The sequence below is a fragment of the Dendropsophus ebraccatus genome, chromosome 7 (genome assembly GCF_027789765.1).
Source record: "Dendropsophus ebraccatus isolate aDenEbr1 chromosome 7, aDenEbr1.pat, whole genome shotgun sequence".
NCBI classification, from domain to species: Eukaryota; Metazoa; Chordata; class Amphibia; order Anura; family Hylidae; genus Dendropsophus; species Dendropsophus ebraccatus.
The window spans coordinates 102,909,174-102,936,868 of record NC_091460.1 but is presented as its reverse complement, the minus strand read 5'-3'; the positions used below and the strand labels follow the sequence as shown (position 1 = coordinate 102,936,868).

Here is a 27,695-nt window from a genome sequence, read left to right as displayed (position 1 = left end):
ACAATAAAACAAGCAACCAGATAGATGTACCTGCCAGCAGAGTAGTGTAGTGTGACGTGTACATTTATTTAGGTATCTGAAGACAATAGGACAGGCTGAATATAACATAGGATATTGATTGCTACAAAGTGAAGCTGACGTGACATGGCTACAGTTGTCAGAAGGGATCTGGCTGGAACGGTCTGACGTATATAGTACGATGTGACAGACGTTAGACATTGTAGCTATTCAGCCACATCCGCAGTGCAGGGGTGAAGATTAAAACCGAGCCTGTGATGGAGACAGTGAGGAAGAGCCAGAGGAAGATCCGATCCAGGACCTGAGCCACAAATTTCCAGTCCTGTACAACCTGGAATGACAGAGATGTAAAGTATTAGGAGATCTCTGATTATGTATTCTACGGACAGCTTTGCAACTTATTTTCCTGCTTATATAGAGCAGCTTTATGGTGCGTTTACACAGACAGATTTATCTGACAGATCTTTGAAGCCCAAACCAGGAACAGACTATAAATAGGGATCAGGTCATAAAGGAAAGACTGGGATCTATCCTCTTTTCAAATCCATTCCTGGCTTTGGCTTCCAAAATCTGTCAAATAAATCTCTGTGTGTAAACGCACCATTATGAACTAAATAGACCTCAATAAAAGCATATAGCTGTGTCTTCCACATAAAGCCGCAATAGCAGTCAGATGATGACACAGCGGATAGAGTGCAGCCTAGTAAACTACTAAAATAGGGAAGACCAATTTACTTTAAACTTTACCGTAATGGCACATACCGATTTCATATATCGATCTATTCATAAAAATGAATGTAATATGCTTAGTACATATATAGCTCACTTGCTGCTACACATCGCCCTCTCTAAGGGTATGTGCACACTGAGGAAAAGGCGAGGAATTAAGCTTGAAATTCAGCTTGAAATTCCTCCCGTAAAATATGTACAGAAAAAAGTCCCATTGTGTTCAATGGGTTTTCTGCTCTGTTGTTCACACTGCAGAATTTCCGAGCAGAATTTTCTGCTGTAGATCTGCTAGAGGAATACTATAGAAGTCAATGGGGGGCTTAAATTCTGCTTGTATTCTGCCTGAAAACTTTCTGCTTCAATTCCTCAGTGTGCACATAGCCTAAAAGGGAAAGTATCTGCAGGTTAGAAGCAATCTAACCTGCTGATATGTCCTTATAGTGCACGGGGAGCTGAGGATGAAGGTAAGTTTCTTGCCTTCATCCTCGGCGCAGTTTTTGTGCTATTAGGAGTTTAATCTTCATGCTAATTAGGCATTGTGGTGCAGTGGGGGCTACTACCCCCGGCCAGCCCGCCCCTCCTAATAAACATCATCAGAGCGGGGCGGCTGGGTCAGTGCACTGAGGGTGATAGTCCTGCCCCCAGTGCACCAAAATGCCTGAATAGCATGAAGATTAAACTAAGAGCACAAAAAACGACACCAGGGATGAAGGTAAGAAACTCACTTTCATCCTCAGCACCCTGTGTGCAATAGAGACATATCAGCAGCTCAGATGTAGATTTTTATGTTTCTTTTCACAGAGACACATGGAGGCTTTCATTGTGGGACCACTTGCACTTTTAACATGGCACCTTTCATTTCACCATATGTTTTGTCAAAAGTGTCAGTCTCCGCATATACTACACTCCAGCGCACATACCATAAAAACCTGTTTTAAAGTTGTTATTTTTTATTTCATTTTATAAAAAATGAGGTCTTTAGCAAACTGTTTGTTTAAATAGAATGTACCAACTCACCATGTTTAGGTGAACCCCAGAGAGTTGGACCCTATACTAGCTAATGGCCTCTCTCAGACTATAAATCTACAAAACTGGCCATATAGGATCAACTAAACTCTTTGTAAAACACCCACAGGAGCTGGGTGGCGTGCACGGCTAAAAGGAGGTAGCCAGACACACAGTGAGATTTACCTGCCCCCTATGGGCCAATCCAAGGCTGCCAGCACACCACCTATTATTGCAAGTAGATTCATTTATCAAACTTACCTCCTCCTGATATTCTGCTCTTTTGCTCCTATTGTCGACAGCTCGTAGTGTAGGTTACCAACCACCACTCTGCTCTAAAAGCCGTGGTCTGGCTGGTGTATATATAGGTATAATGTAGATGTATAGAGATATAAGGGGAGATTTATCAAACATGGTGTAAAGTAAAATTGTCTTAGTTGCCCCTAGCAACCAATCAGATTCCACCTTTCTTTTTTCCAAAGAATCTGTAAGGAATGAAATGTGGAATCTTAAGGGTTGCTAGGGGCAACTGAGCCAGTTCTACTTTACACCAGTTTGATAAAATTCCCCCTCTTTGTGTACTTTCAAATCTAACTCCCCCTTTGAGTAGTCAGAAATAGGAGAGTGTAGGAAAAGACTGTAGACAACTTGTATAGCCACGACGCAAGACTTGCAAAGACAATCCAGGGTACCAATGCATAAGTTCAAACTTTTATTCTGGCAATCTGAGCTTAGATTGCCCAAATAAAAGTTTGAACCTATGCAATGGTGCCCTGGATTGTCTTTGTAAGTCCTGTGCTGTGGCTATACAAGTTGTCTACAGTCTTTTCCTACTCCAATATGGGCGGTGGCGCTGTGACGGGAGCCATCTGCTGTGATCTGAGAGCCTGGCTGCGGACACCATCACTTTTGCGCTCAATAGTGTTGTGCCTATGATTTGTACAACACTATAAGGTTAGTTTGTTTCATTAACAACTGCCTTTGCATTCTGCCTATTTCTTTGATTACTACACTATATTAGTGCTCCTCTTTGTCGGTCTCTTCCTATAAACAGGAGTGTGCGTGAAACTACTAGATGATCTTACACCCTTGCATGTTTATGTTTCTTTACATTTCATTTACCTTGTTTTTCTTTTTACAATTTTACAATTTTCTTTTTACTTTATAGTTGTCAGATAAGGAATGGTAGAACGTTCATACACATGTTGTACCACAAGGGGGCACTGTTGTACAGAATATGTGTGTACGCACACACTGCAGCAATACTGTATTACAGGTTCTCTATTCTTTTACTATATGGTCTATAAAGTATATTCTTGAGTGTGTTGGTTTTTAGATATGAGTAAAAGAGACTGCATGGAAGGTACCTCCTCTAACATTACAGCACTAGAGACTTGGTGACTACACAGAAAAAAATTTTCATCCAATAACATAATGGCCTATCGGCTGCTCAACATATTGACTAGAAGTGTGCGACTTGTCGTATTAAAGTTATAACTATTTTAGGGTATGAATTGCTGGTGTATCATGTACAGCTTTTGTGAGACCCAAAGGAGCGGCACTCCAGTGAACATTTCTTCTTTCAAACCAACTGGTGTCAAAAAGTTGTACAGATTTGTAATCTACTTCTAGTACTTATCAGCTGCTGTGTGTCCTGCAGGAAGTGGTGTATTCTTTCCACTCTGACACTTCTCTCTGCTGCCACCGCTGTCCATTACAGGAACTGTCCAGGGCTGTAGCAAATCCCCATAGAAAACCTCTCCTGCTCTGGACAGTTCCTGACATGGACAGAGGTGGCAGCAGAGAGAAGTGTCAGAGTGGAAAGAATACACCACTTCCTGCAGGACACACAGCAGTTCATAAGTACTGGAAGCCTTGAGATTTTTAAATAGAAGTAAATTACAAATTTATATAACTTTCTGTCACCAGCTGATTTGAAAAGATTTGGGAGGGGAGGACTAGTGACATGTAGAGAAGTCCACTTACCTGTCTAATAAAATGTTCCTTTTTCACATGAGTTGAAATATATTTAATAGAATCAGATGCCTTTTCCAGGAACGCAATGAGAACCTTCTCTCCGTCACTCGCCTGAATGTGTTTCCTTTTACCGGATATCTTGGCTTTGGCAGTGGGGGCGGTATTTTCTGAATCCAAAAAGGAAAATCGATCCACATGCCCCTTCATACATAAGAGTCTTGGAAGCTTCTGGAGAAAAAGTCCTTTTACCCATGGGGCCATTGGATGATATGTCGCCGAGGAGCGGTGGTGGACATTGATCACAAACACAGTTACAATTATTGACAAGGTGACAAATATCATGATAAATAGGAGATATTCTCCAATCAATGGGATCACCTTAGAGGAAGATGGAATGATCTCTTCAATAACAAGAAGAAAGACGGTAAGGGACACCAAGACAGACGTGGAAAGGGACAGCTTTTCTCCTTCATCAGAAGGAAGGTAGAACACAAGGACGGTTAGGAAAGACAGTCCCAAACAGGGGACGATAAGGAATAATGTATAGAACAATGGCAAACGCCTCAGAACAAAGGAATAGGTGATGTATGGGTATGAGTACAGCCCGTCCTTCCTCATGCCTTTCAGCCCAGTGGCATTTATGATATCCCACTCTCCGTTATCAAAAAAGTCCTTTCTATCTACATTGGCATCTAGAAGGATAAGATCGACCATGTTCCCATCATACGTCCATGATCCAAACTTCATTGAGCAGTTCTGGCGATCAAATGGGAAAAAAGTGACATCCATCGTGCAGGAGCTTTTGTAGCTTGCTGGTGGAGTCCATATTACGGTCCCATCATATTTTATTATAGCTTTTGTCATCAGTGATCCCTCAAAACGCCCATCTGCACTGAAACAGTCAAAGCGTCAAATGTGACACATGCCTCATACATGATGTCCCTGATACATTAGTGTTGGCTAAGAAAACACAAAAGTAAGTAAGTAACGTAAGTAACACAGTGTTAAAGGGGTACTCTGATTAAATAAAATGTTTTCTAATCAGCTGGTATGAGAAAGTGATATAGATTTGTAAATTACTTCTATTGAAAAATCTCCAGTCTTCCAGCACTTATCAGCTGCTGTACATCCTGCAGGAAATGGTGTATTCTTTCCAGTGTGACACAGTGCTCTCTGCTGCAATCTCTGTCTATGGGTGATTCACACTACGGAATTCTCGCGGATAAACTCCGCGGAATTCCGCAGTATGTCCGCGCGCACGGCCGCGCGCCTTTCCGCCGGCTCCATAGACACCATTCTTTGGGCTGACGTATTCCGTAGCGGAATACGCCAGCCCATAGAATGGTGTCTATGGAGCTGGCGGAAAGGCGCGTGGCCGTGCACGCGGACATACTGCGGAATTCCGGAGTTTATCTGTGATAATTCCTCAGTATGAACCCACCCTATGTCAGGAATTGTACAGAGCAGTAGAAAACCTCTCCTGCTCTGAACATTTCCTGACATGGAAAGAGGCGGCAGCAAAGACAATGAGCCACATGTATCATCCGGCGGACGGATGATTTTTGGCGGAAAGTGCCGATTTGCGTATTATTTTATACGCAAATGGCCGATTTGCGAATAAAATAATCGCAAAACGGCACTTTCTGCCGAGTACGCCAGGGGGCGGAAAGGGGGCGGAAAGGGGGCGGAAAGTAGGCGGGAAGTGGGCGGAACGGAGGGCGCGGACTCAGAGTCCGCGCGATTTATCATCCGTTCCGCCCAAATGTACGCTGAAAACCTACTCCAGTCCTCAGCTGGCGTAGGTTTTCGGCGGTGCGCACCGGCGCGCACAGGATTTATGTACAGGCAGTCCGCCTCTACATAAATCCCCGTACCGCCGGAGCTGCGGGGGCATTTTTAAGTCCGGCGTAAAAAACGCCGGACTTAATAAATGCCTCCCAATGTGTCAGACTGGAGAGAATACACCACTTCCTGCAGGACATACAGCAGCTTATAAGTACTGGAAGACTGGAGATTTTTAAATAGAGAGACATTACAAATCTATATAACTTTCTGACACCAGTTGGTTTGAAAACATTTTCACCAGAGTACCCCTTTAAATGCCAAGCAATATTAGACAAATCTGCCCAGAAGTGACATCATAGTAGTGCCTACACAAGTTATCCCAAACATGGATTGTGATTTTAATAGCATATGAAAGGACATAATATTTCTCTGTTCAATAATTATCAGTTTGGCTATGAGAGAGAATGCAGCTTTAATAAAGCTAAGATTTCTTATACCCATGTACGCTGAATACACTGAATTATATTACATTATATATTCTTACTTTTCAAAAAGAACAATATCAGGAAGCCACAAGGTTTCAGAAGGCACTCTGATATAAGTAATTCCTCCATAATCTTTAGGATCCCAGCGTAGTTTTAAATCCACCCATTCCTGTGGTAAAGACAAAATAATTCTATTAATATCCTTAAAGAGTCACTGTCATTAAAAATAACTTTTGATATGTTGTTGGACTTATTGATTGCAGCAGGCCTCACTGCTGAGACCCGCTGTGATCAGGAGATATAGCCGGGGAATAGAGTGTGGCAGCAGCATCTCCAGATCAGCCAATTCTGGCAATGTAAGTCTATGAGGCTGGAATTAACGAGCAGCCATGGAGTGGATGGCATGGCCCCGCACTCTCTTCCTGGCTGTATCTCCTGATCCCAGAGGGTCTCAGCATTGAGATCCACTGTGATCAATACATTTTGAAATGTCTGATGACATGTCAAAGGTTATTTTTATCAACAGCTACCCTTTCAATACAATTTCTAACTTGACAGCACATGATGGTTGTTTTTACCCTTAATCCTTCTGTTGACTATATAGCGCAACCCTTCAACCAGTCATCGGCCACACATCTGAGAATTATTAGAAGTGTCAGGTCTGTATTGCACATGTCTGTAGTGGGCCCCCCAGGCGGTTTCAGCACCTGGGAAGTGGGGGCCCCCTGCTCCTGTGTGGCCCACTTAGTGACTGGATACTGTGCCCGGCCTGGGCTGGTTTCTCCTCCTGCACACTGCTGCTGCTGACAGCCTCTTCCCCTCCTGTACTCCACTGTCCAGCATACCTTGTATGAGGAGGAGAGGAGAGAGCATGTGGTGACAGGGGCTGGAAGGATCCTGCAGGGTTATGGCTGACAAGACTGTGAAGAGGAGCAGCAGCAGCTCTGACAGTTAGTGATTATTGTCAGTGTGTCTGTCAGGCCACTGGACGTGTAAGATATAGGGTGGTCTGTGTAAGAGAAAGCACAGAGCCCCCCACCATGTGATGCTAATGTTTGATTAGGAGTTTATGCTTTTTTGCCAATAACTGTGCCCCCCCTCCCCCCTGCAGCATTGTTGTTTTTCTCTTTCATCTCCCCCCTAAGCAGCCACATACAGTACATGTATCCCACCTCTTGGAAACTACAACTCCCAACATTCTCTGAGAGCTTCATAAGTGTAAAGCATTCTGAGAGTTGTAGGGTTCTTTATTTGGTTGACCCCCAAGATCAGTTCTATTGGTGGGTCACAAGTACCCCAGTCCCACACTGCGGCCTGCACATACTGCGGTACAGTCCTTTAGTGGGCCCTGGCATCTGTGCTGTAGGGCCCTCCCGAGAAACCAGGACACATGTACCAGATACCCCGGCGTACATATGTGTGTGCCTTCAAGGCAGAAAGGTGAAGAAACTAACGAGTTATAGGGGGCCCAAACACATTTTTTGCACAGGGGCCCTTTGCAGTTTGTGTCCGCCCCTGCTCCCCCTCCCTGCTTGATTGACACCTGGAGGCTGAGTCACCGCAGGGTCAGGTATGGGAGGGAGAGCAAGAAGGTGATAGAGCTTGCTGCACTTTAGGGGCTCAGGAAAGCCTCTTTGACTCTACATAATGTATAATATAAGCATTTTCTATATTCTGGAGGTACAAACAGATATATAAAAGGTACCATGCGTCTCCCTAATCCAACAGCATCTAACAATGTATGCAGTTTGTAATATATATTTATTAGGAATATATATATATATATATATATATTCCTCCAGATTAACATTGTAGGGTTATTGGTTGGACGGGATGGATCATTGTCTTTGTTCACCCTTAACAGCTACTTTAAGTTACTATGGAAGATAGTATGTGGGAAAACCAGTAAGTCCCGGAGTTTTAGGTTACGGCTTTGCTACCCTGAAAAAAACAGGAATGTAGCAGTTATTGTATTATTACCCTACAATACAAAGGATGTTTCTTATACCCCTTTACTACCATAGACTGCTAGAGATGTATCTCATTAACCCTTTATTGTATTCAGTGGCGGTCTTTGGCACCAAGCACCCCAAGCGATCGCTTGGGGCCCCCAACATCCAGGGGGGCCCCCACACCCCGTTCTTGTGCTCAAGACCGCTGGACAGGGCCGCTGCCCGCTCGCTGCTGCCATCTGAACTGTAACTATGAGCACTCGTAATGAGCGCTCATAGTTACATGCAGCAGCACTGACAGGGCGGGAGACATTGGCCTTCTTCCTGTCAGTCACTCTTGTGGCCGCAGAAAGGGTTTTCCCTGCGGTCACAAGTGGCAGCTTTGTCCTTGTGGTGTGTGACATCACTGGAGCATCGACGCCAGGACAAGGGGAGTGCGGTCTCTTGTGATCGCAGGGAAAACCCTTCCTGCAGCCACAAGAGTGAAGAGAAGAGGAGACGCCTGGACCCAGGTGAGTATAAGTGTTTGTTTTATTGTGTTATATACTATATGGGAGGGGGAGCACACAGGGGTCTTTTTAACTGGGGGAGCGCACATCGGGGGTCTATATAAATGGGGGGAGCACACAGGGGGGCTATAGACTACCGGGGCTTTACAGAGGGGTCTATATACTACTAGGGGCAGCACACAGGGGGTCTATATACTACTTGGGGCAGCAGAATGGGGTCTATATACAACTTGGAGAGCACACAGGATGTCTATATCCAAGTGGGGGAGCACACAGGGGTCTATATACTACTGGTGGGGCACACAGGGGGTCTATATACTACTGGGGGAACATACAGGGGGTCTATATACTACTTGTGAGGCACACAGGTGGTCTATATAATACTGGTGGGGCACACAGGGGGTCTATATACTACTGGGGGAACCACACATGGGGTTTATATACAACTGGGGGCAGCACACAGGGGGTCTATATACAACTGGGGCAGCACACAGGAGGTCTATATACTTCTGGGGGAGCACACGGGGGGGGGCTATATAAAACTGGAGGAACACACGGGTCTATATACTACTGGGGGAAGCAAACAAGGGGTATATACTACTGGGGGCAGGACACAAGGGGTATATACTATTGGGGGCAGCACACAAGGAGTATATATTACTGGCGGTAGCGCACAAGGGGTATATACTACTGGGGGCAACACACAGCAGTCTATTGTTTTGGAACGCGTGTCGAGGGGGGGGCCCCAGACATAACTTCGCTTGGGGCCCCAGAAATGCCAAGACCGCCCCTGATTGTATTCCACTAGAGAGAACCATTATTCCTTCATCTACTCCAAAACCTCTCAAACACTTCACCACCAGGTGCACAAACTACTACACCAAGCTGTTAGGCAGAATTCCGCAGAGTTTATCCGCAAGAATTCCTCAATGTCAACCCACCCTAAGGCTATGTTCCCACGACGGGAATGGGCCATCCTATATCAGGGAAAGACGGCTATTTATTGATTATGACAGCCACTAATAATGGTTATGAACATTATTTGCCTCCTTTGTTATTATTATGATCCCATAGTCTGCCTCTTAGCAAAGGTCCCTACTACTACCTACAGCTGCTAAAAATACATGGAAAAACAATTTGTGTCACAAAACCCCAGCATAAGCGTTGTACATGCCAAGCATGCCAAGTCTATAGACAAAGAGTTCCAGTACCTGCCTCAGCCACACGTTTGTGGTCATCAGTTGCTTTTTTTCATCCTATCAGAAACAAAGAAAATCAGTGATTATTGACTGTATTATGCAGTGTCTATAGATACGTAGCTACATATATAAATGACTATGCATTAAGGGGGAATCTAGCCTGCTGATATGTCCTTATTGCAGAGGAGACGCCAAGAAGGAAGGAAGGTATGTCTCTTAACTTCGCTCATTGTGCTGTTCTGGTGAGACCACTGGAGCACTGCCCGCCCCATAGTGCTGCTCTGCCGTCAGCTGCCCGGCCCTTTCTAATGATAACAAACGGAGTGGGCCGGCCGGGGGCCAGCCGGATCAGTGCTATGGGGGCCGGGTAGTGCTCCTAACTGGTGCCCCAGTGCTCCTAACTCTCAGTGGACCATGGAGCACATGACTAACTCCACTGGAACGGCACCGAGGAGGAAGGTAAGAGACATACCGTTATCCTCGGCATCTCTTGTGCAATAGGGACATATCAGCAGGTTAGATTCGTCTGCTCATAGTTCCCCTTTATGTTATCTGAGCTATTGCCATAAATAAATATGTGCTCCGTGATTCACAGTATTATCTATGTATATATCTATGCACATTGTGTGCATGTTGCACATTTGGAAGCACAACGCATTTGAAATCCACTGATAACATGAAAGGGCAAGGACTTACTGGGGCAGATGTGGGGGATGATAAGGGTGCAGGAAAACTGCTGGGAGACAGAAATTGGGGTACAGAGAGCAAGTATCGTGTCAATTCTTTGAGCGGAGAGTGTCAGAGAGCGGAGGCGCGCGAGGCATCGCATTGACACACTGAGGCATGCGGGATTCGGAGTGGAGTCCACTGCAGGGGGGTCCGCACAGAAATCCGGTGAACAGACCCATAAGCATCGCATGTAAACTCCACCTTACTTGCAGAGCCAGATGGTGTTGACTGGACAACGAGACTCCACACTCACAGCTGGGTCAGGGACTGACTGAGGCGGATTGTAGTGCTGCAGGGTATAAATAATACAATCTCTGCTCTCTTTGTCATCATGTGTGATGCAAGGTACATGATGACATCATCAAATCATTTCTGCCTCCTGTAGGGGCTCTGAAGGTGCAGATGTTTCAGCATGTGGCACCGGCTGGGAGAGACACATTGGCAAGTATTACTACCTAGGGTTGTGCCTAGGTAGGGGCTTATTTGTATTCATGGGGCACAGTGGGGGCTTATTTTTATGCAAGTACACAGTGTAGGACATATAATTAAGGGGGGACAACAGGGGGCATAATAATATTTAGGGGGCACAGTATGGGGCATAATATAAAAAAATCTGCAGGCAGCCATATTATGAAAAAAAAAAAAACTGCAGGCATCCATATAAGCACACAATCTTCTCCCTGATGGAGCTGCCCCCTCCCCTCAGAAATATTCCCATGTATTAGATGGGAAATCCCCAACCTCCATGTTAGCTGGCTGCAAGCAGACATCAACCCTTCATATTAATGGCAAGGTAACAAAATGGCATATAAGTGTGCACAGCTTAATAGCTAACAAAGCAAACAAATGTCATAATGAAGACTATGTAATTATCTTGTTTTTCGGTCCTTGTTACGGTTCATTTGATTTTAACCTTATGGTATATACCCTATGGGAATAAGTGTTAGAAGCAGGACAAAACAATGTGGTTAATTAAAACTGTAATAAATGATAAGAAAAAAAGTGTTTACACTACTGAAACAAGTAGGTGATAAAGAGGCATTCAAATTTATCAAATGAAATTAAGAGAAATCAATGCACCAAAGATTCATACAAAGAGAGAGATTACAAAAGAAAGTAAGATAACCCTCAAAATATTCTTCAACCACATAAATAATAGAAAGCTCAAAACTGAAAGTATTTCCCCTTCAAAAATAACTAGCGTAATGGTGGGGGAGGAAGAGAAAAAGGCCAATCTGTTAAATGCTTTCTTCTCCACTGTCTTTACATGGGAAAATCCAATAGCGGAGGACAAGGTTGAAAAGAGTGTGAAAATAAAAACTAAAAAAACAACAACAGGCAACGTCACCTTAAAAATACTAAAAAAGATCTTAATTTAAAAAAAAAAAAAAAAACTAAAGAAAATAAATCACTAGGTCCACATGGAAGTCCAGAGAAAGAAAACCGTCATCAATTTAACTGATGTCAGAAAGTTATATAGATTTGTATTTGTAATTACTTCTATTTAAAAACCTCCTGTCTTCCAGTACTTATCAGCTGCTGTATGTCCTGCAGGCAGTGGTGTATTCTTTCCAGTCTGACACATTGCTCTCTGCTGCCACCTCTGTCCATGTCAGGGACTGTCCAGAGCAGAAGCAAATTTCCATAGAAAACCTCTCCTGCTCTGGACAGTTCCTGACATGGACAGAGGTGGCAGCAGAGAGCACTGTGTCAGACTGGTAAGAACACCCCTTTAAGTATCATAACAAACAAAGCCTTGCGTCTAATATTTAAAAGGTCTCTCTTTCCAGTTTGATGCTGCACTGAGAGTAGCATAAACTAGTGAGACCCCGAGTCCAGTCATGTATTACTCATATTACTGTATTACACCTTTTCATACACAGTATGGGCAGAAAGCTGTTGTGTAGGGGCTGGTGGGCAGAGGGAACGGATTCTCACGAATACCCATTTTGGATTGTCAGGACTAGAGACAACTGTATAAGACGCCATGAATAATACATCATCATTGCTACGTTATTGCTTCTCTCTCAATAATAGATGCTGCCCTCAGACAGGACTGTATAATCTTGGTAATAGATTCCCCTTTAACACATACCTGTACTTTCAAAAGAATTTTAAATACCTGCACGGTTTGTTAGATTTAAAGGGGTTGTCCAAGCTTCTTAAAACATGTCCGCTTTCTTCCAGAAACAGCGCCTCTACTGTCCTCAGTTTGGATGTGCGTTTTTTTAGCTCAATTCTATGGAAGTGAATGGAGCTTAATTGTAATACCACACACAACCTGAGGACAGTGGCGGAGCTGTGTTCTTTCTAATCCTAGATAACCCCTTTAATTCTTATATTCTTACCCAGCTGTAATGTTTATTACAGTCACCGGCCAAAATTCTGCTAACCCTGTTTCTGACCAGGAGAAAAGAAACCCTTTGCTTTTGCTACATGAACTCCCAGTAATACATCTTGTTTCTGAGCCGCTGACATGGGAAACAGGATTTTCTGTTAACACAATATTGAATTGGTCATAGTGGCACGGGGATGAGGCATATGGTGCAGTAATAAACATCAAGCTCATATATTGTCAGTATAGTCCAGGTAATACGATCCCTTTCCCTCCATATATTGAAGTAGTTCAGTCCCTGATTCGTTGTGTCTGTAATAATATCTTCTCAGAAGAACAGAGCAGGATTTTCTGGTCATAAGAAAATTGGAGCATGTTACATGTTCCAGTATTCTAGAGGTACTTTATTCAGTTGGATGTTTTATGATTTAATGTTTTGGATGTTCAGAACTTTTTTTTCTCTGAAATGATATGTATGAATAATATTGTTTGTTTTATCCCTTAAAGGGGAACTATGAGCAGGTTTAATCTAACCTACTGATAGGCCCATATTGTGCAGGATATTGCCTTCATCCCCTGTACTGTTCCTGTGTATTTAGTCGTTCACCCCTTGGTCCAGTAAGACCATTTGAAGCACTGGTGCACCATTAGGAGCACTGCCCGCCCCCATAGCGGCACTCCATCCCTGGCCGGCTCGCACCCTTCTAATTATAATCAATAGAGCGGGCTGTATCATCAATATAGGGGCGGGGCAGTGCTCCTAACAGTCTTACCGGACCGAGAAGTAAAGGGGGGGATTACAAAAAAAAATTCGTTCAAATCAACTGGTGCCAGAAAGTGCAGTAATTTACTTCTATTAAAAAAAAAATTTCAAGTCTTCCAGTACTTATCAGCTGCTGTATGTCTTGCAGGTAGTTTGAAGTGTTGTATTCTTTCTAGTCTGAAGAGGAGGAAAGGTTTTTTTATGAGGAGTTGCTACTGCTCTGTACAGTCCCTGACATGGACAGAGGTGGCAGCAGAGAGCACTGTGTCAGACTGGATCTGACATCCCCACACCGCTGTTGATCGGGTAAGGTAAAAAAAAAGAAGCACCTTTGCTTTAAAGCTATTAGTACTGAATGGGGATAATGCACAGTAACAAATACCAGATAGTAGACTGATAATGTATACATCTCTCTAATACAAGGTGGGGAAAGGAGAGAGCACTAATGGTCTACAAGAGTGGCGGTGGCTTTGGACCAGGATTTGCAGAAGCTTCTCTTTCACATCGAGTTCCCTACTTCTTTCAGACGGCGGCTTTGATCCCTTTCAGCTATACTGTATTCCTCACATCTCTTATAAATATACATGTTCACCTGTGTGTACATAGTTCAATGGTGGGCTAGAAATAAGTGGCTGTCACATCCCTGACAGCGCCTGTCACTGGGTAAACAAAGGCCTCCATTGTGAATGTTTATGACAGGCGTATTCTCTTAGAAGACAGGGACCCTTTCAAGCTGGGGAAGTTCCTGACACCATTGGAACCTGGGCTGCTAGTGACCTACCAAAAGGTCAGGAAATCAGATAATCAGGGACAAAGGGGAGTCCCAGCCTGGTTTTAGGAGATTCCTTATTCATTTCACAGAATTTATTGTTTTCAAAGCTTCGGCATTTTTTTAAAATCATACTTTATTGTTACCATCATGAATGTGTATAGACAAATGAGGAAAGGATATTAGAGGAAAAGGACAAGAAGTGTAGGGAAATGCACAGTAGGGAAAGGGCAACCATCTTTTTTGGACAGCCGCAAAAGACAGTGTGTGAATGTAGCCTTTAAGTCAAATCATCTGGTTTTATAAAGTTATATGGATTTGTAATTTACTTCTATTTAAAAATCTCCCATGTTCCAGTACTTATCAGCTGCTGTATGTCCTGCTGGAAGTGGTGTACTCTTTTCAGTATGGCTCTCTGTTGCCACCTTTGTCCATGTCAGGAACTGTCCAGAGCAGTAGCAAATCCCCATAGAAAACATTTCCTGCTTTGTACAGTTCTTGTAACGGACAGAGGTGGCAGCAGAGAGGACTGTGTCAGACTGGAAAGAATACACCACTTCCTGCAGGACATATGGCAGATGTTAAGTACTGGAATACTGGAGATTTTTAAATAAAGGTAAATTACAAATCTATTTAACTTTCTGACACCCACTGATTTGATAAAAGAAAAAAAATCGGTGGCGTTCCCCTTTAAAGTGATACTGTCACCCCAGTTTTCCAACAGCGTCACTAAGGCGTGGCTTAATGTCCATTTAACCTCCTCTCCCTGCCTTGGTCCAGTGCTGTTAGCCACGCTCCCCCAGCGATGAGGCAGTAGAGGGGGGCTCAGTAGACGCTAATCCCCACCTTAGTGACACTGTCCAACAAGGATACACATACACAGGAAAACTGGGGTGACAGTATCACTTTATAGTGTCACTGTCGTTATAACTTTGAAAACCTAAATCAACAGTAGATTGCAAGCTTGAAATTTACATTCTTTTTTTTTTTTTTTGTAAAAAACACTGCACTTCCTGTGTTCTGACAATTTTTTTTTTTCAAAGAGTCAGAAAACAGGAAGTCCAGTGTTTCCCAGGTCATCTGCGCTCACAGAGAAGGCAGTCATGTGATTGCCGTGACTCAATGTGTTTGTGTTTAGTCCCTTTTTTTCAGCCAGCACAAGACTAAAAAGCTTCAGGAGACTGGACCTGGATTTCTGGCAAAAAATAAAATAATGAAAGTAAATTACAAACTTGCTTTATATCACATCTACTGTTGGTTAAGATTTTGAAAGTTATAATGACGGCGACACTTTAAAGTCCTAACAAGATAATTATAAGAATTATTAGGACACCTGAGTATACAGTACTACATTCATTCGTGTACTTACAGACTCTGCATTTTTATGGCAATGACATTTTATGTGTAATTTTATCTTTATGATTTTTTTTGCTCTTTTCTTATTATTTAACAATAAATATTTCCTATTTTAGTGGTTCCCTGAAAGCCATTTTCTGCTGATATTACATGTTCCTAAGTACTCGATGAGTGCCGGCTCTTATTTCACACACAACTATATTACATAGATTAGGAACATAATGAAAGAGACAGCTCATGGGACCTGCAGAACATCAGATTTCCACATTCATTTGGATTGGACTGTGCCTCAAGCAAAAAGGTTTGAATTTTTAGATATTTCCACAGTCTCTAGAAAAGACCTATGTTGGTCATTGTCTAAGATAATGTGCTGGGGCGTCCTTGAGAAAGAAAATAAAAGCATACTGAATGTGACTTTGTGTATAATGCCATAGACCATTTTCCTCCAAATATTTATAATGTCAAAACCACTCCTCATTTTTTGCCTACCTTGTGTAAAGACAAGGGAACACCATGGGGGAAAGTATATGGATAGGCAGAAGAGTAAATTGTAAAGGTTTGTAAAAGACAGCGAATGTGGATCCACTGTGCTACTCCACCGGTTTGGCTTTGGGCCATCACAGGGATAGGAGTGTAAATGACCTGTGGGTCTTCGCCCTGTATCCTGCCCCAGGATGCATAAGCTGCACATCTGTGGCTAGAGGACACCAGGACGCTCCAAAAGTCAGGTCCCGGTGTGCAGAAACAGCTGGTTGAGGTGTTGTCAGTGCAAGTTACTGGTGAACAGGCTGAGTATGGTCAGCAAGAAGGGTTGTCAGCAGGAGAGTCAGCGCAGTACCAGGGATGAGATGGGTATCATGGTCAGACAGGTGAAAGATCAGGACAGGCAGCTTCAGAGGCAGGTCAGAGAATCTGAGTCAGCAACAGTAGAGGCACACGGGACAGACTGTAGGCAGGCAATAAGTGTACTCCAAAAACAGGCACAGGTCAGAATCCACAGAGATCAGGAAAGCAGACAGACACCTTTGCTTGGAATGCAAAAGTCCAACAATGCTCAGGCAGGGATGGGCAGGTAAGCTGGTTTAAATAGGTGCAGGTAGCTCTGGATTGGTAGATGGCAGTAGCAGGTGAAGACAAACTGCCTCTATAATTCCAGAGCAGTTGACCCTAGTGGCCAAAGGTGTCACTGCAGCAGAGGGAAGAATAAGATACTGGAAGACAAGCGGCCCTAGGACGAGCATGGAGCACAGTAGAGGAGCAGACAGGTGGTGCTGTGAGTCTCGTTCAGCAGCATTACAAGGTTTCTAATTGCCTTCCATGATGCTATGGTGTCCTTCAGCAAGTGACTTTATTTTTATTATTTGTCATTTTTACAACAGAATACCCTTGATAAATGACATCACACCCAATAATCACTTTTTGTGATCCAATTACAAAGGTTACTAGAAATATCTTCTAATTATATGCTAGTACAATATATTTGATCACAAAAGCATTTACCATATATGTGAATGGTCAAATCTCCATTTGTAATTAAAGTGTCACTGTCGTGAAACTTTTTTTTTGCTGAAATCAATAGTCCAGGCAATTTTTAGAAACTTTTTAATTGGGTTTATTAGTTGAAAAATGCATTTTTATCATGAAAAAGCAGTTTGAAGCTCTCCCCCCTGTCTTCATTGTTCTCCTATGGAGAGAGCTAAATAAAACACCAAAACTGGACAACAAAGAGTTAATCTACAAATACCTCACCCTTTATCTCCTCTGACAGTCACCACTGACCTCTCTGAGCTCTGATTACAGCTGTCACCCAGCTCTGTGCCTGTAATCCTCTTTTATCTGCTTTCTGCTGTGGGCTAACTCCCTCCTCCCCTCTCTATAGACCAGACTGGGTACGTCTGATGCAACAAGTCACAATTTCCTGATTTTTTGCAGTGGATGGAAAAGAGGAGGGAGGGGGGGGACCTGGGAAAAGTCTTTTTAAATGCAGATAATGGCATATTTGGCTAATAAACCCAATTAAAAAGTTTCTTAAAATCGCCTAGACTATTGATTTCTGCAAAAAAAAAAAAAAAAAATACAGTAACTCTTTAATTAAAGAAAAAAAAACATGGTTGTGACTGCACACACGTCTTGTAAAACTCTACAGACTATTAAGTATAAGGCTTTCTTACCACATCCACAAGCTGTGATATTTTCAGGCCAAAATTGACTCTTATTGTCTTATTGGGGTTGTGCACAGGTCTCACCCATTTCTGGTAGCCCATAAAAAGGTTCCGCAGGAGAGCATCTTCTATCTCCGCCAGGGGGTGGTTACTGGAAAACACTGAGCACAAGGTACAGAATTAGCAGAATACTTCATTGTCTTAGTGTCTCTATTATATATACATTTGTATTATTTAGATTTAATTCTGTGAATGATGTTGATGCCTTTAGCTCATAGTGGCCACAATTACATTGCTCATAGTGGCTGAAATGTACAATTCCATGATTTCATAAACTCAGAGTCATTTAAAACTAATCAAAAGTTTGAAATATAATTAATGAATCATGAAGAAACACATAATAGTAAAGGGTAACTATAGTCTACTCTACACTTCTTCATCATTAACCCCTTCACATCAGCAATATGGCTATATAACATTTGTACTGCTGATTCCCTGTACAGTAGGAATGTGTATGAATGTTTCTAGCTTGAAGGGATTTTAATGCGTGTGGGGCTGCCTCAGAGTGACAGGGCATAATAACAAATAGTATTGATCACACAGCTGCCTGCTGTTAACCCCTTTAAGAAAGTCAGTGACAGGAAAAGTACCTGTCACTGACTGGACAGAATCCCTACCTATGTCCTGTGAGATCAGCAATCTTCTCACAGGCTGCCTCAGGCAGACTGTACATGCAGAGCACCGATAATACTGATCAATGCTATGCAATAACATAGCATTGATCAGTATATGCAATCTACTGATTGCATTAAATAGTCCCCTACAGGGACATAAAAAGTGTAGGAAATTAAAAAAAAAAAAAAATATATATATATATATATCTATCTAAAAAAGCCCTCCCCAATAAAAGCTGAAATCACCCCCTTCCCCATTTTACAACTAAAAATAAATAAATAATAAATATATTTGGTATCATAGCATGCAGAATTGTCGGATTGTTTCCGCACAGTAAATGGTGTAAATGAAAATCAGGATTGCTGATTTTTTAAAATTATATATCAGAAAAAAAAAAAAAAGTGATCAAAAATATCTATGTACACCAACATGATACCAATAAAAACTATAGATTATGATACCAAAAATGACACCCTTACCAGCCCTATATGTAGAAAAATAAAATCAAATTCCTTGTGGGGTCTTTCCAGCTCGTGAATAGGCTACTATAACCTTAGTCTATACTTAAATGTATAGAATTTGCTTCTCCTCTAAGCCTCTTTCTCTGTATCTTTTAAGTGCTTGTATATTTTCAGGATATGGCCTCTCTAGATGAGATCTGAATGTGAAGATCCATTTTTAGAACATTTATTCTTTCTTTTGTGCAGGCTTATTGTTCAGGTCCAACCCCTAACTGTACACGGCTTGCCTTCTGCAGAGCCAGAACACTTGAACGCTGCTAAAACTAGCTTACTAGACATTATTTATTCATAGCATTTAGCAACAGATGAAAACTGAATGAACATCAAGTGCTGTCATACTTAGTCTTTTCTGCTCTAAAATGTAATCGAATTACTGGAGCATGCTAACACATCCAGCGACTACATCATCTTACAGAGAACTCACAATCGCCATAATTGTGATTCATCCCCAAGTACAAGGAAATATCCCTGCGCTGCTGTTGAGGGGCATGTCGCATGTAAGGCTTTCAAAACAAAGATTATTATACGATGGTCGTCTATTATTTCATACTTGCCCATAAAACATACCTGTATCCTACATAATGTGCTCTTTCAACAGTAATGCAGAATCTGTTGGCGCTATACAAATAAATATTATTATTTACTTAAAGTGATACTGTCGATGAAATAAAGTGATTTAAAAGCAGAAAGAAGACGCGGACAAGTTTTGTACAGGTATATATCAATGTGCAGCATCTAAGCCTGTGGATGGTGCAGAGAACTGCACATAGAGATAGGGGGTGACAGGATCACTTTAAGTAGTCACTGTCATTTCAAATTACTTCCCCCTATATTATAGCCTATTTGATTTCTATCATTTTTGTAAATTCCTTCATTTAACAAAAAAAATGTTTCATAGCTAAAGTCTTGACCACTAGAGGTCTCACTTCCCAGTATCCTGCTGTACACTGACTGTTAGGCTCAATCATCTCTAGAATAGAGATCAGGATGGAATACATAAAGTGGGGGCGGGGCTTAGCTAGTGCTATGTGTAGCTAAGAGAGAGCCTAGGCTGTGTACCTGTAATCTGTGAGTAGAGATGATCGAACAGCGCTAATGTTCTAGTTTGTACGAACTCGAACCATCGGTATTTGACTCCCGCAGTCTTCCTGTTCTGTGGGGAAGGTGGAGACAGCCAGAGTCCCGCCTGGAAAACAGTAATACAGCCTAGGCCATAGGTTGTATTCCTGTTTTCCAGGCTGAACTCGGGCTGTCGCCACCTTTCCCACAGAACAGGAAGACTGCAGGAGTCAAATACCGATGGTTCGAGTTGGTACGAACCAGAACATTAGGGCTGTTCAATCATCTTTATCTGTGAGTCCTGCTCCCTCCAAAGGGTCCACAAGAATTAACATGACCTAGAAGGTCAAATCTACTAACTGCGAACAGTTGTCCATTGTTTTAGGCTGGGTTCACACTGCATTTTTGTTTCCGTTTAACATATATGTTAAAAAGGAAAACAACGGATAAATAAATGGATGGTAAAAACAGATGCTGCTGGATGCCATATCTGAGGTAGAGCATTTGTTTAATTAGGTGCATCAGGCCTTCATGTCTGACTCAAGCCATTGTATTTTCTTGGGGAATATTATAATTGATAAAAATGAATACATATACAATTGTGAGAAGGCTTTGTAACCCATTATATTCAATTCTATTTGGAAAATTAATTTTCCTGCCGACTTACTTTATGATTGACTTGGCAGGAAAAATGCTTTATAAATAAAAGAATGCAAAATACTACAGACAGATTGATTCTTTAACCAGTCGGTGACGTGACTGTACATGCATTTTTGCAGTGGGTTCCCGCTCATGGACCTATAGTTTTGTCCTTAGAGGAAACAGGTGCAGAAGCTGTGCCCCTACTGTCCGCTGAGTGTTCAGATCCCAGCAGTTAACCTAATAAATGCTGCAGTCAGCGTGATTGCAGCATCTATATGACAGAACAGAGGAAGAATTCTCCCTCTGTTCACCATTGGTGCTCTGCGAGGCAATTGTAGTGCCCTGATGGTAGCTAGGACCAGGGCCGTATTTATCACTAGGCACCCGTGGTCAGGTGCCTAGGGCAGCACCTTGTAGGGGGGCAGCACCAGGGAGCAGGGGGAATGAAACAACTTTTTTTAGTCTCCCACCTTTTTTTAAAGGGGGTGGGGGGGATTGTATGGTCAGGTCTGGTGCGGCGGTGTTGTTCAGGTCTGGTATGGCTGTGACTCCTGGAGCTATTACCTAAAAATCTACCAATCCTGTGGTGAGAAGTTTTACTCCCCCGTGCAAGAACGGAAGAGGGGCGGCAACTAGTCATCTGGGTGGGGAGCTGCCCGTGACTAGTCACGGCTCTCTGCCTGTCAGCACGCAGTGTGGGGATGATTGACAGGCAGAGAGACTGGTTAGTGGTCTCTCTGCCTGTCAATCATCCCCGCACTGTGCGCTGACTAGTCATGGGCAGATCCCCGCCCAGATGACTAGTTGCCGCCCCAATTCCGGTCTTGCACGGGGGAGTTTTTCCCCACTGTAAAGCTACTGCTGCAGCCACGGCTGGAAGCTTTGGGGAGCTGCACAGTAGATCTATACTAGCAGCTAACCATATCAGCACAATCATGCTGATTGCTTCCCTTTGAGGCCAAAATTAGCCCCGTCCTGAATGGGTTAAGAAAAATCTCTACCCGTTGCAATTCCATTTTCACAGCCATAGCTCCTGTATTCAAAGCATACAAGTTGTCATAATGCTAATGCATATTAATCTGTATTCTGCCTATGGCATCTTCCGTAAATTTTATTTCTTTGCCACTGATCCTCTTTTACACAAATGAATTTGCTGCTGCTTTATAAAAATGTAATTTGGTGGATGGTATATACAAGGAAAATGCTCATAATTTAATTTCTTTCTACATGTAAAACATATGCTATATAGGAAATACTTCGAAACAGAATTTGAGTGTTTAAGGTTAAACATTGTTTATAATATTTTAATTTCACTTTAGTAAGTTTTTATTTTTTACACATTGTCCCCTCATGACCTGCTGCTCCTGGTGACTAATTCTGTGATTAATAAGAAGTTTGCTCATACAGAGGTGGGTATAAACATCTCTACCTTCTGGAGAACTAACTACAGCTGCATCATTTCTGCACAGCTGCAGATTCTGCAAGAATGTTCAGGATATACAAACAAAAAGGAAGCGTTTATAGAGAAAATATGAATATTCTTTATTTATTGTTTAAAAGATATAAAAAACACACACAGGCACCAACACTGGGGTCTGTGTGGTGTCACATGAAAAGAATGTGTTACAAAACGGACACTTATGACCACACTAATGCAAACAATGGGATCCCAGGACACCCCTCAAATGAATATATCTAGTGTTGTGATGTTGCCATCATACAATGTTCCCCCCTACACATGGAATAAAAATTAATAAGTATATATACAGTTAGGCAATGTTCACACTACGTAAGTCTCCGGACGTAGCGCGTTCCGTGAATAAGCGGCCAGAGACTTACGTAGTTTGCGTACAATGGAAAGTATACGATGTACGGCTGCACAGTTCACACTACGTACGAACTTACGCCCGGATCGTACGCGGCGCCGTAAAAAATTAACCAGACCATTGTTTGAGGATGAAAATGCCGTAACTTACGCCCGTAGCGTAGCATGCGGTCCCGTACGTAGTGGTGATTTCTTCATTTTGCAAGCTTTTTGTGCCGATCCAAAAGGTTCTGTGGGGTGTCCGGGGATAGGCGAAGATTTCCAAGTAAAAGACCGCTGTCACATCGCTACGTAGGGCGCTCGGGAAGCGTAAGTAGACTACGGGCATAAGCGTAAATCCCCGGCCGGAGTTTACCGCGTATATGTCTGGCCGTGAAAATATGCGGCCGGACATATACGCAGTGTGAACATAGCCTTAAAGTGCAAATGCTCAAACCATGTAACACAGCTCAAATGGTTAATACAGCCAATAGGCAGTAACATAAGGGGGAAAAAAATATACACATAAGGGGGGGAGATTTATCAAACATGGTGTAAAGTGAAACTGTCTCAGTTGCCCCTAGCAACCAATCAGATTCCACCTTTCATTCCTCACTGACTCTTTGGAAAATGAAAGGTGGAATCTGAGCCAGTTTCAATTTAAACCATGTTTTATAAATCTCCCCCAAGGTATACAACAACAGAAGGACAGGGGGGTTGACAGTAAGGCACCAGTACGCCTATCACGCATCCCCTGCCTTGTAACCTTTGATGTTGACTCATTGTACTCCAACATTACTCATGAACAGGGACTGGGCGCTGTTTTAACTTTTCTGGACCTTTAACCCAGTTCAGACAGAATATTAGATTACTTTCTGGTGAACTTTTTGAAATTAGAAAAAATTTACCATGATTACTTTATATTTGATGGCACATTTTTTCAACATGTATCAGGAACCGCAATGGGAGCAGATTGCACCCCCTTCTATGCCAACCTCTTTTTAGATTGATTGGAGGGTTCTTTGACAAGGTGAGTCACTGGTATAGTTTCATCAATTATATTGTATTCTCTTAAATAGGGTATGTGCAGGAATGTCTGCAGTTCATTAATAAATTAAATCAAATGAACTCCATATCCATCAGTCTTCCCAGATCTCCTATTACTTATGTGCGATGCACCAGGCATTATGGGTATTTGTTTTTTATTTGTATGATGTAATTTATATTAATTTTACTACATTCATTGCACAGATGCTATACTTTCATCAGCACACCTCTTTTTACACAGCATGATGTGTGGTCGGCGGCCAATAATAATTTTTAAACTTAGTGAAAGACAACGATCATCCGATAATTGGCTTCTCAGCTAATTGTTGTCTTTATTACATGGGATAATATCTGCCCAATTCTTTCTGATAAGGCAGATAATTCCCCTTGTGATACCCTGTTTCCTTCAAAAATAAGACAGACCCTAAAAATAATACCTAGGAGAGGTTTTGCTGAATTACTAAATATAGGCCTCCCCCAAAAGTAATACCTAGCAAAGTTTTTGTTTGGAAGCATCTCTCCCGAAGAAAACACCAGGGAATGCAGCTGTGATTCTTTGTAGCCCGCCCTTAACCGACCATTGCAGAGCATCTGCATACAGGACATGAAGACCGTCACCTGCCTCCAACCCTGATGTTCCCTTCCACAACGATCACTTGTAAATGTGCAGGCAAGGCATCAAGAAGCCAGTCGCCTGCTGTCATCCCTATTGTTCCCTACCGCCAGATGTAAAGCTGCACACAGTCTGACGTTATCCCAATGCCTGCCGCCATACCGTACACTGTCCCTGCTGTGCTGTATGAGTATGCTGTGGTGAGTTCCCCCTGGTGGCTGGAAGCTGCAATGCTGTACGCTCTGTCCCTGCTGTGCATGTGACATGTGAATTCTTCTTCATGGAAAAATAAGACATACCCTAAAAATAAGACTTAGAGCATCTTTGGGAGCAAAAATTAATATAAAACACTACCTTATTTTCGGGGGAATAAAAATGGGCAAAATGTCTTCAACTGCATTGTAGAGGCATGTCTAGCAGTCAAGGCTCTCCCATCAAGAGGTACACTACCCAAATGTAGATTCTGAGAGCCTCTTTATGTGGCAGTGGGAGAAGCACCTTTACACCCTCACAAGATCCAGTGTTTAATCATCCCGCACCTGTAATCATTTACATATCCGCCTACTACCTAATAATGATTATAGCGTTAGATACCCTACACGTCATACATGAAAAGATATGGATTATATAATAAGCATCCTAGAGCAGTAATACAGCTGGACATATAGGATTTCCACACTATCCCCAGCATTACCAGTATTATCATAGGACAATATAGAAGTTGTGTTAGTTCATTGGCACAGCTGTTACTTTCCTCCACGAGGAATTATTCAGGCGTTGCCATCAGAAGTATTCATCTCGTAGTTGTGATGAATGTGTCCTGTAGGCATCCTGCATATGGGCTGCCATCCTGCAGTATACAGTGTGTTCAGCAGCCTGATTTATACACTGTGTAGACAATATGTAATATGTTTAATTACATTGCAGAATTTCAAGGGGATTTCTAAATTAATATTTTAATAATCTTCTGACACATTGATGCTTCCCGTCTTGTATTTCCTATGATGTAGCGCTATTTTTTTTTTTTTTAACTGATCAGACAGTGAAATACCTAATGCTAATAATGGCTCCTGTGTTACTAAAATGATAAAAATTGCAAAAAGTTATAAATACTGTTTCTTTATATCCAAGATAGGAGATTATTAGAAGGGGAAGGGTGTACAATGTGTATACAGCACTGCCAGGTAAGCAGTGGGAAATAAGTGCATTTTCATGAAACCTTATCCGGATCCATGTCAGTATCTTATATAAGCATCCTGCAAATATAGGAAGACTGGTCAGACTGGGATCAAACTTCTGTATACCCAGCTTTACTGGTAACATGTAGATATACAGTACTGGATGTCATTTTATATGTTCAGACCTAAAGTTTCAGACTATTCGGGTGCATTATTTCTTAAATACAAGAAGCAAATAGAAGAATTCCAGGTTACTCACCAGAGTTGAAGGGACACACCGTAATGAGTATCAGAAGGCAATGAGCCTGCGGGGTCATATTCACCAGGAGTTGCCGTCAGTGGCGGTTTCAGTGACGGGCTGTCATAGAGCAGATTGATGTGACACCACAAATTAATCCTGGAAAAGACAGAGGAAGGATTTAATGCAGTTCCTTCAGCCTGAGAAATCATCAGAGCATACTATACACTGCCTGCATCTCTGAGCGTGGATCCTGTCCCCGGATCATAAGCCCTGCCTCATTTAACCCTTCCAATGCCTCTAAAATCACAGCAGAAATAAGAAGTCAGGATGCTTCTAAGTAACTGGGCCACCAGGTGCTATGGCTGGGTCGCATAGAAAACTGATGTGTAACTATAAAAATAGTGTTGGCTTTATTTCTACTCATCCTATTTCTCTTCATGTCTATTTAACTATTAAGTATCTCTTGTATAGATGAATTGCAAACTGCAAACACAACAGCTGGGTTTTCTTGGAAGATGGCAACCATGAAACATGACACCGTGGAGAGAAAAAGAGTTAAAACAACATAGTAATGAGGGCAACAAGCCCAATAAACAGCAAAAAAATTAAATAAAAACTAAGAACATACACACATTTTAAAATATGCCCTGCTTTTTTTTTTGGCCACAGTTTGTTTTTTTTGGGGGGGGGGGTGCACTTTTTCCCCCAGAAAAATAGGTGAACAGATATGTAGTCTTAAGGAAGCCTTAGGGCCCTATTACAAAGAAAGATTGTGTGAAAAATCGTTATATCGAATTTAAGCCATAATTTTTCCGTGTATATGCAGGCAACGGTCAAAAATTCATTTGTAAGTCATTGATGGCATCTTTTGAGCTGACCATAAAATCATTGTTAATCGTTCACAAATCTTTCGATGTATGTACGCATTGTTTGTTCGTTATAACGATTGTTGGTAGACTAGAGTCTATGAACAATCGTAATTGCGATTGTAACTAAAATGTCACGGGAACATGGTCTTACGTAAAACAGTTCAACACAAGTAGCTAGTAGAGATGAGCGAACCGGGTTCGGGCTTGAGTCCATCCGAACCCAAACTTTCGGCATTTGATTAGCGGGGGCTGCTGAACTTAGATAAAGCTCTAAGGTTGTCTGGAAAACATGGATATAGTCATTGGCTGTATTTCCACATAGCCTTAGGGCTTTATCCAACTTCAGCAGCCACCGCTAATCAAATGCCGAAAGTTCGGGTTCGGATGGACTCGAGCATACTCGAGGTTCGCTCATCTCTAGTAGCTAGTCCTCTGTTGTTGTATAGACTAAGGTTTATACACCATGATCCTTTTTAAGGTTCAACATCCTAAAGGGTTATTTCACTCAAACATAACTTTTCATACGAGACAAATCATTCCATCCTTGTTATTATCTGTTCAGTCTCCTTTCTGCTGAAAACTGTGCTTTTATCTTCGTCTTCCCCTCCTCCCCATCGAGACAAGTCCCTATCTGCAACTTTGTAATGCTGGAGGATTAATCACAGTGAGTTCATCAGCAAATTGACCTTAGATTAACCCTCCTACAATTACAAAAAAGCTACAAAGTTGCAGGTAAACCCTTCCATTGACTTGTTTACATGAACCGTCTTGGATAGGAGGGGGAAATAGAGAGCTTACACATAGTTTTTTGTTTCTTCACCAGAAGGCAGCAGCTCAGAACTGGGGGAAGAAAACTGAATAGATAATTACAAAATGAAATGTATTGTTAGTCTCACCATGGGCAGCAACATATGAAAAGATACTCATCAGTGGGTTATCCCTTTAACCTACATAAAGGAAGTCAATGAAAATGGTGGTGGGATGCAATCTGTGTATACAATGAATAAACATGCAAAAGACAGCTCACATAATATAAAACAACCATACAACCTTTCTGGGATACTGGGTCATAATATACTTCTGGAGACTGATGATGAGACATGCAGACAATATTTTACACATGACAAATCCCAGGACCTCACATCCACCTGTCTCCACTTCCATTACCATTCATCTCTGTGCATGTTATTAATGCATCTCACACTACACCACCAGATGTCACTATTTCTTGCCTGGAAAAAAAACTATTGGAAATCCAGTGGGGATATATATA

The 27,695-nt window shown here is 42.2% G+C and overlaps 1 protein-coding gene across 1 annotated transcript; it reads right to left on the bottom strand.

Moving 5' to 3' along the window:
• Positions 1–63: 63 nt before the first annotated feature.
• Positions 64–25,783, bottom strand: CHRNB3 (cholinergic receptor nicotinic beta 3 subunit). The gene is made up of 6 exons (XM_069976682.1): positions 25,572–25,783; positions 17,783–17,934; positions 9,672–9,716; positions 6,059–6,168; positions 3,739–4,621; positions 64–349 (listed from the first exon to the last, which is right to left on the bottom strand). The coding sequence occupies exons 1-6, from the start codon at positions 25,627–25,629 to the stop codon at positions 212–214; spliced, it is 1,386 nt and encodes a 461-aa protein (XP_069832783.1). The 5' UTR covers positions 25,630–25,783; the 3' UTR covers positions 64–211.
• Between the last annotated feature and the right edge of the window lie 1,912 nt (positions 25,784–27,695).

Excerpts from the sequence above, each read along its gene's own strand:
- CHRNB3 (XM_069976682.1), bottom strand. The coding sequence starts at position 25,629 with ATGACCCCGCAGGCTCATTGCCTTCTGATACTCATTACGGTGTGTCCC. Across the intron at positions 9,717-17,782 it reads TATCACAGCTTGTGGATGTG|GATGAAAAAAAGCAACTGAT; the intron begins GTAAGAAAGCCT and ends TGTTTCTGATAG. Across the intron at positions 4,622-6,058 it reads GATATTGTTCTTTTTGAAAA|TGCAGATGGGCGTTTTGAGG; the intron begins GTAAGAATATAT and ends TGACTGTTTCAG.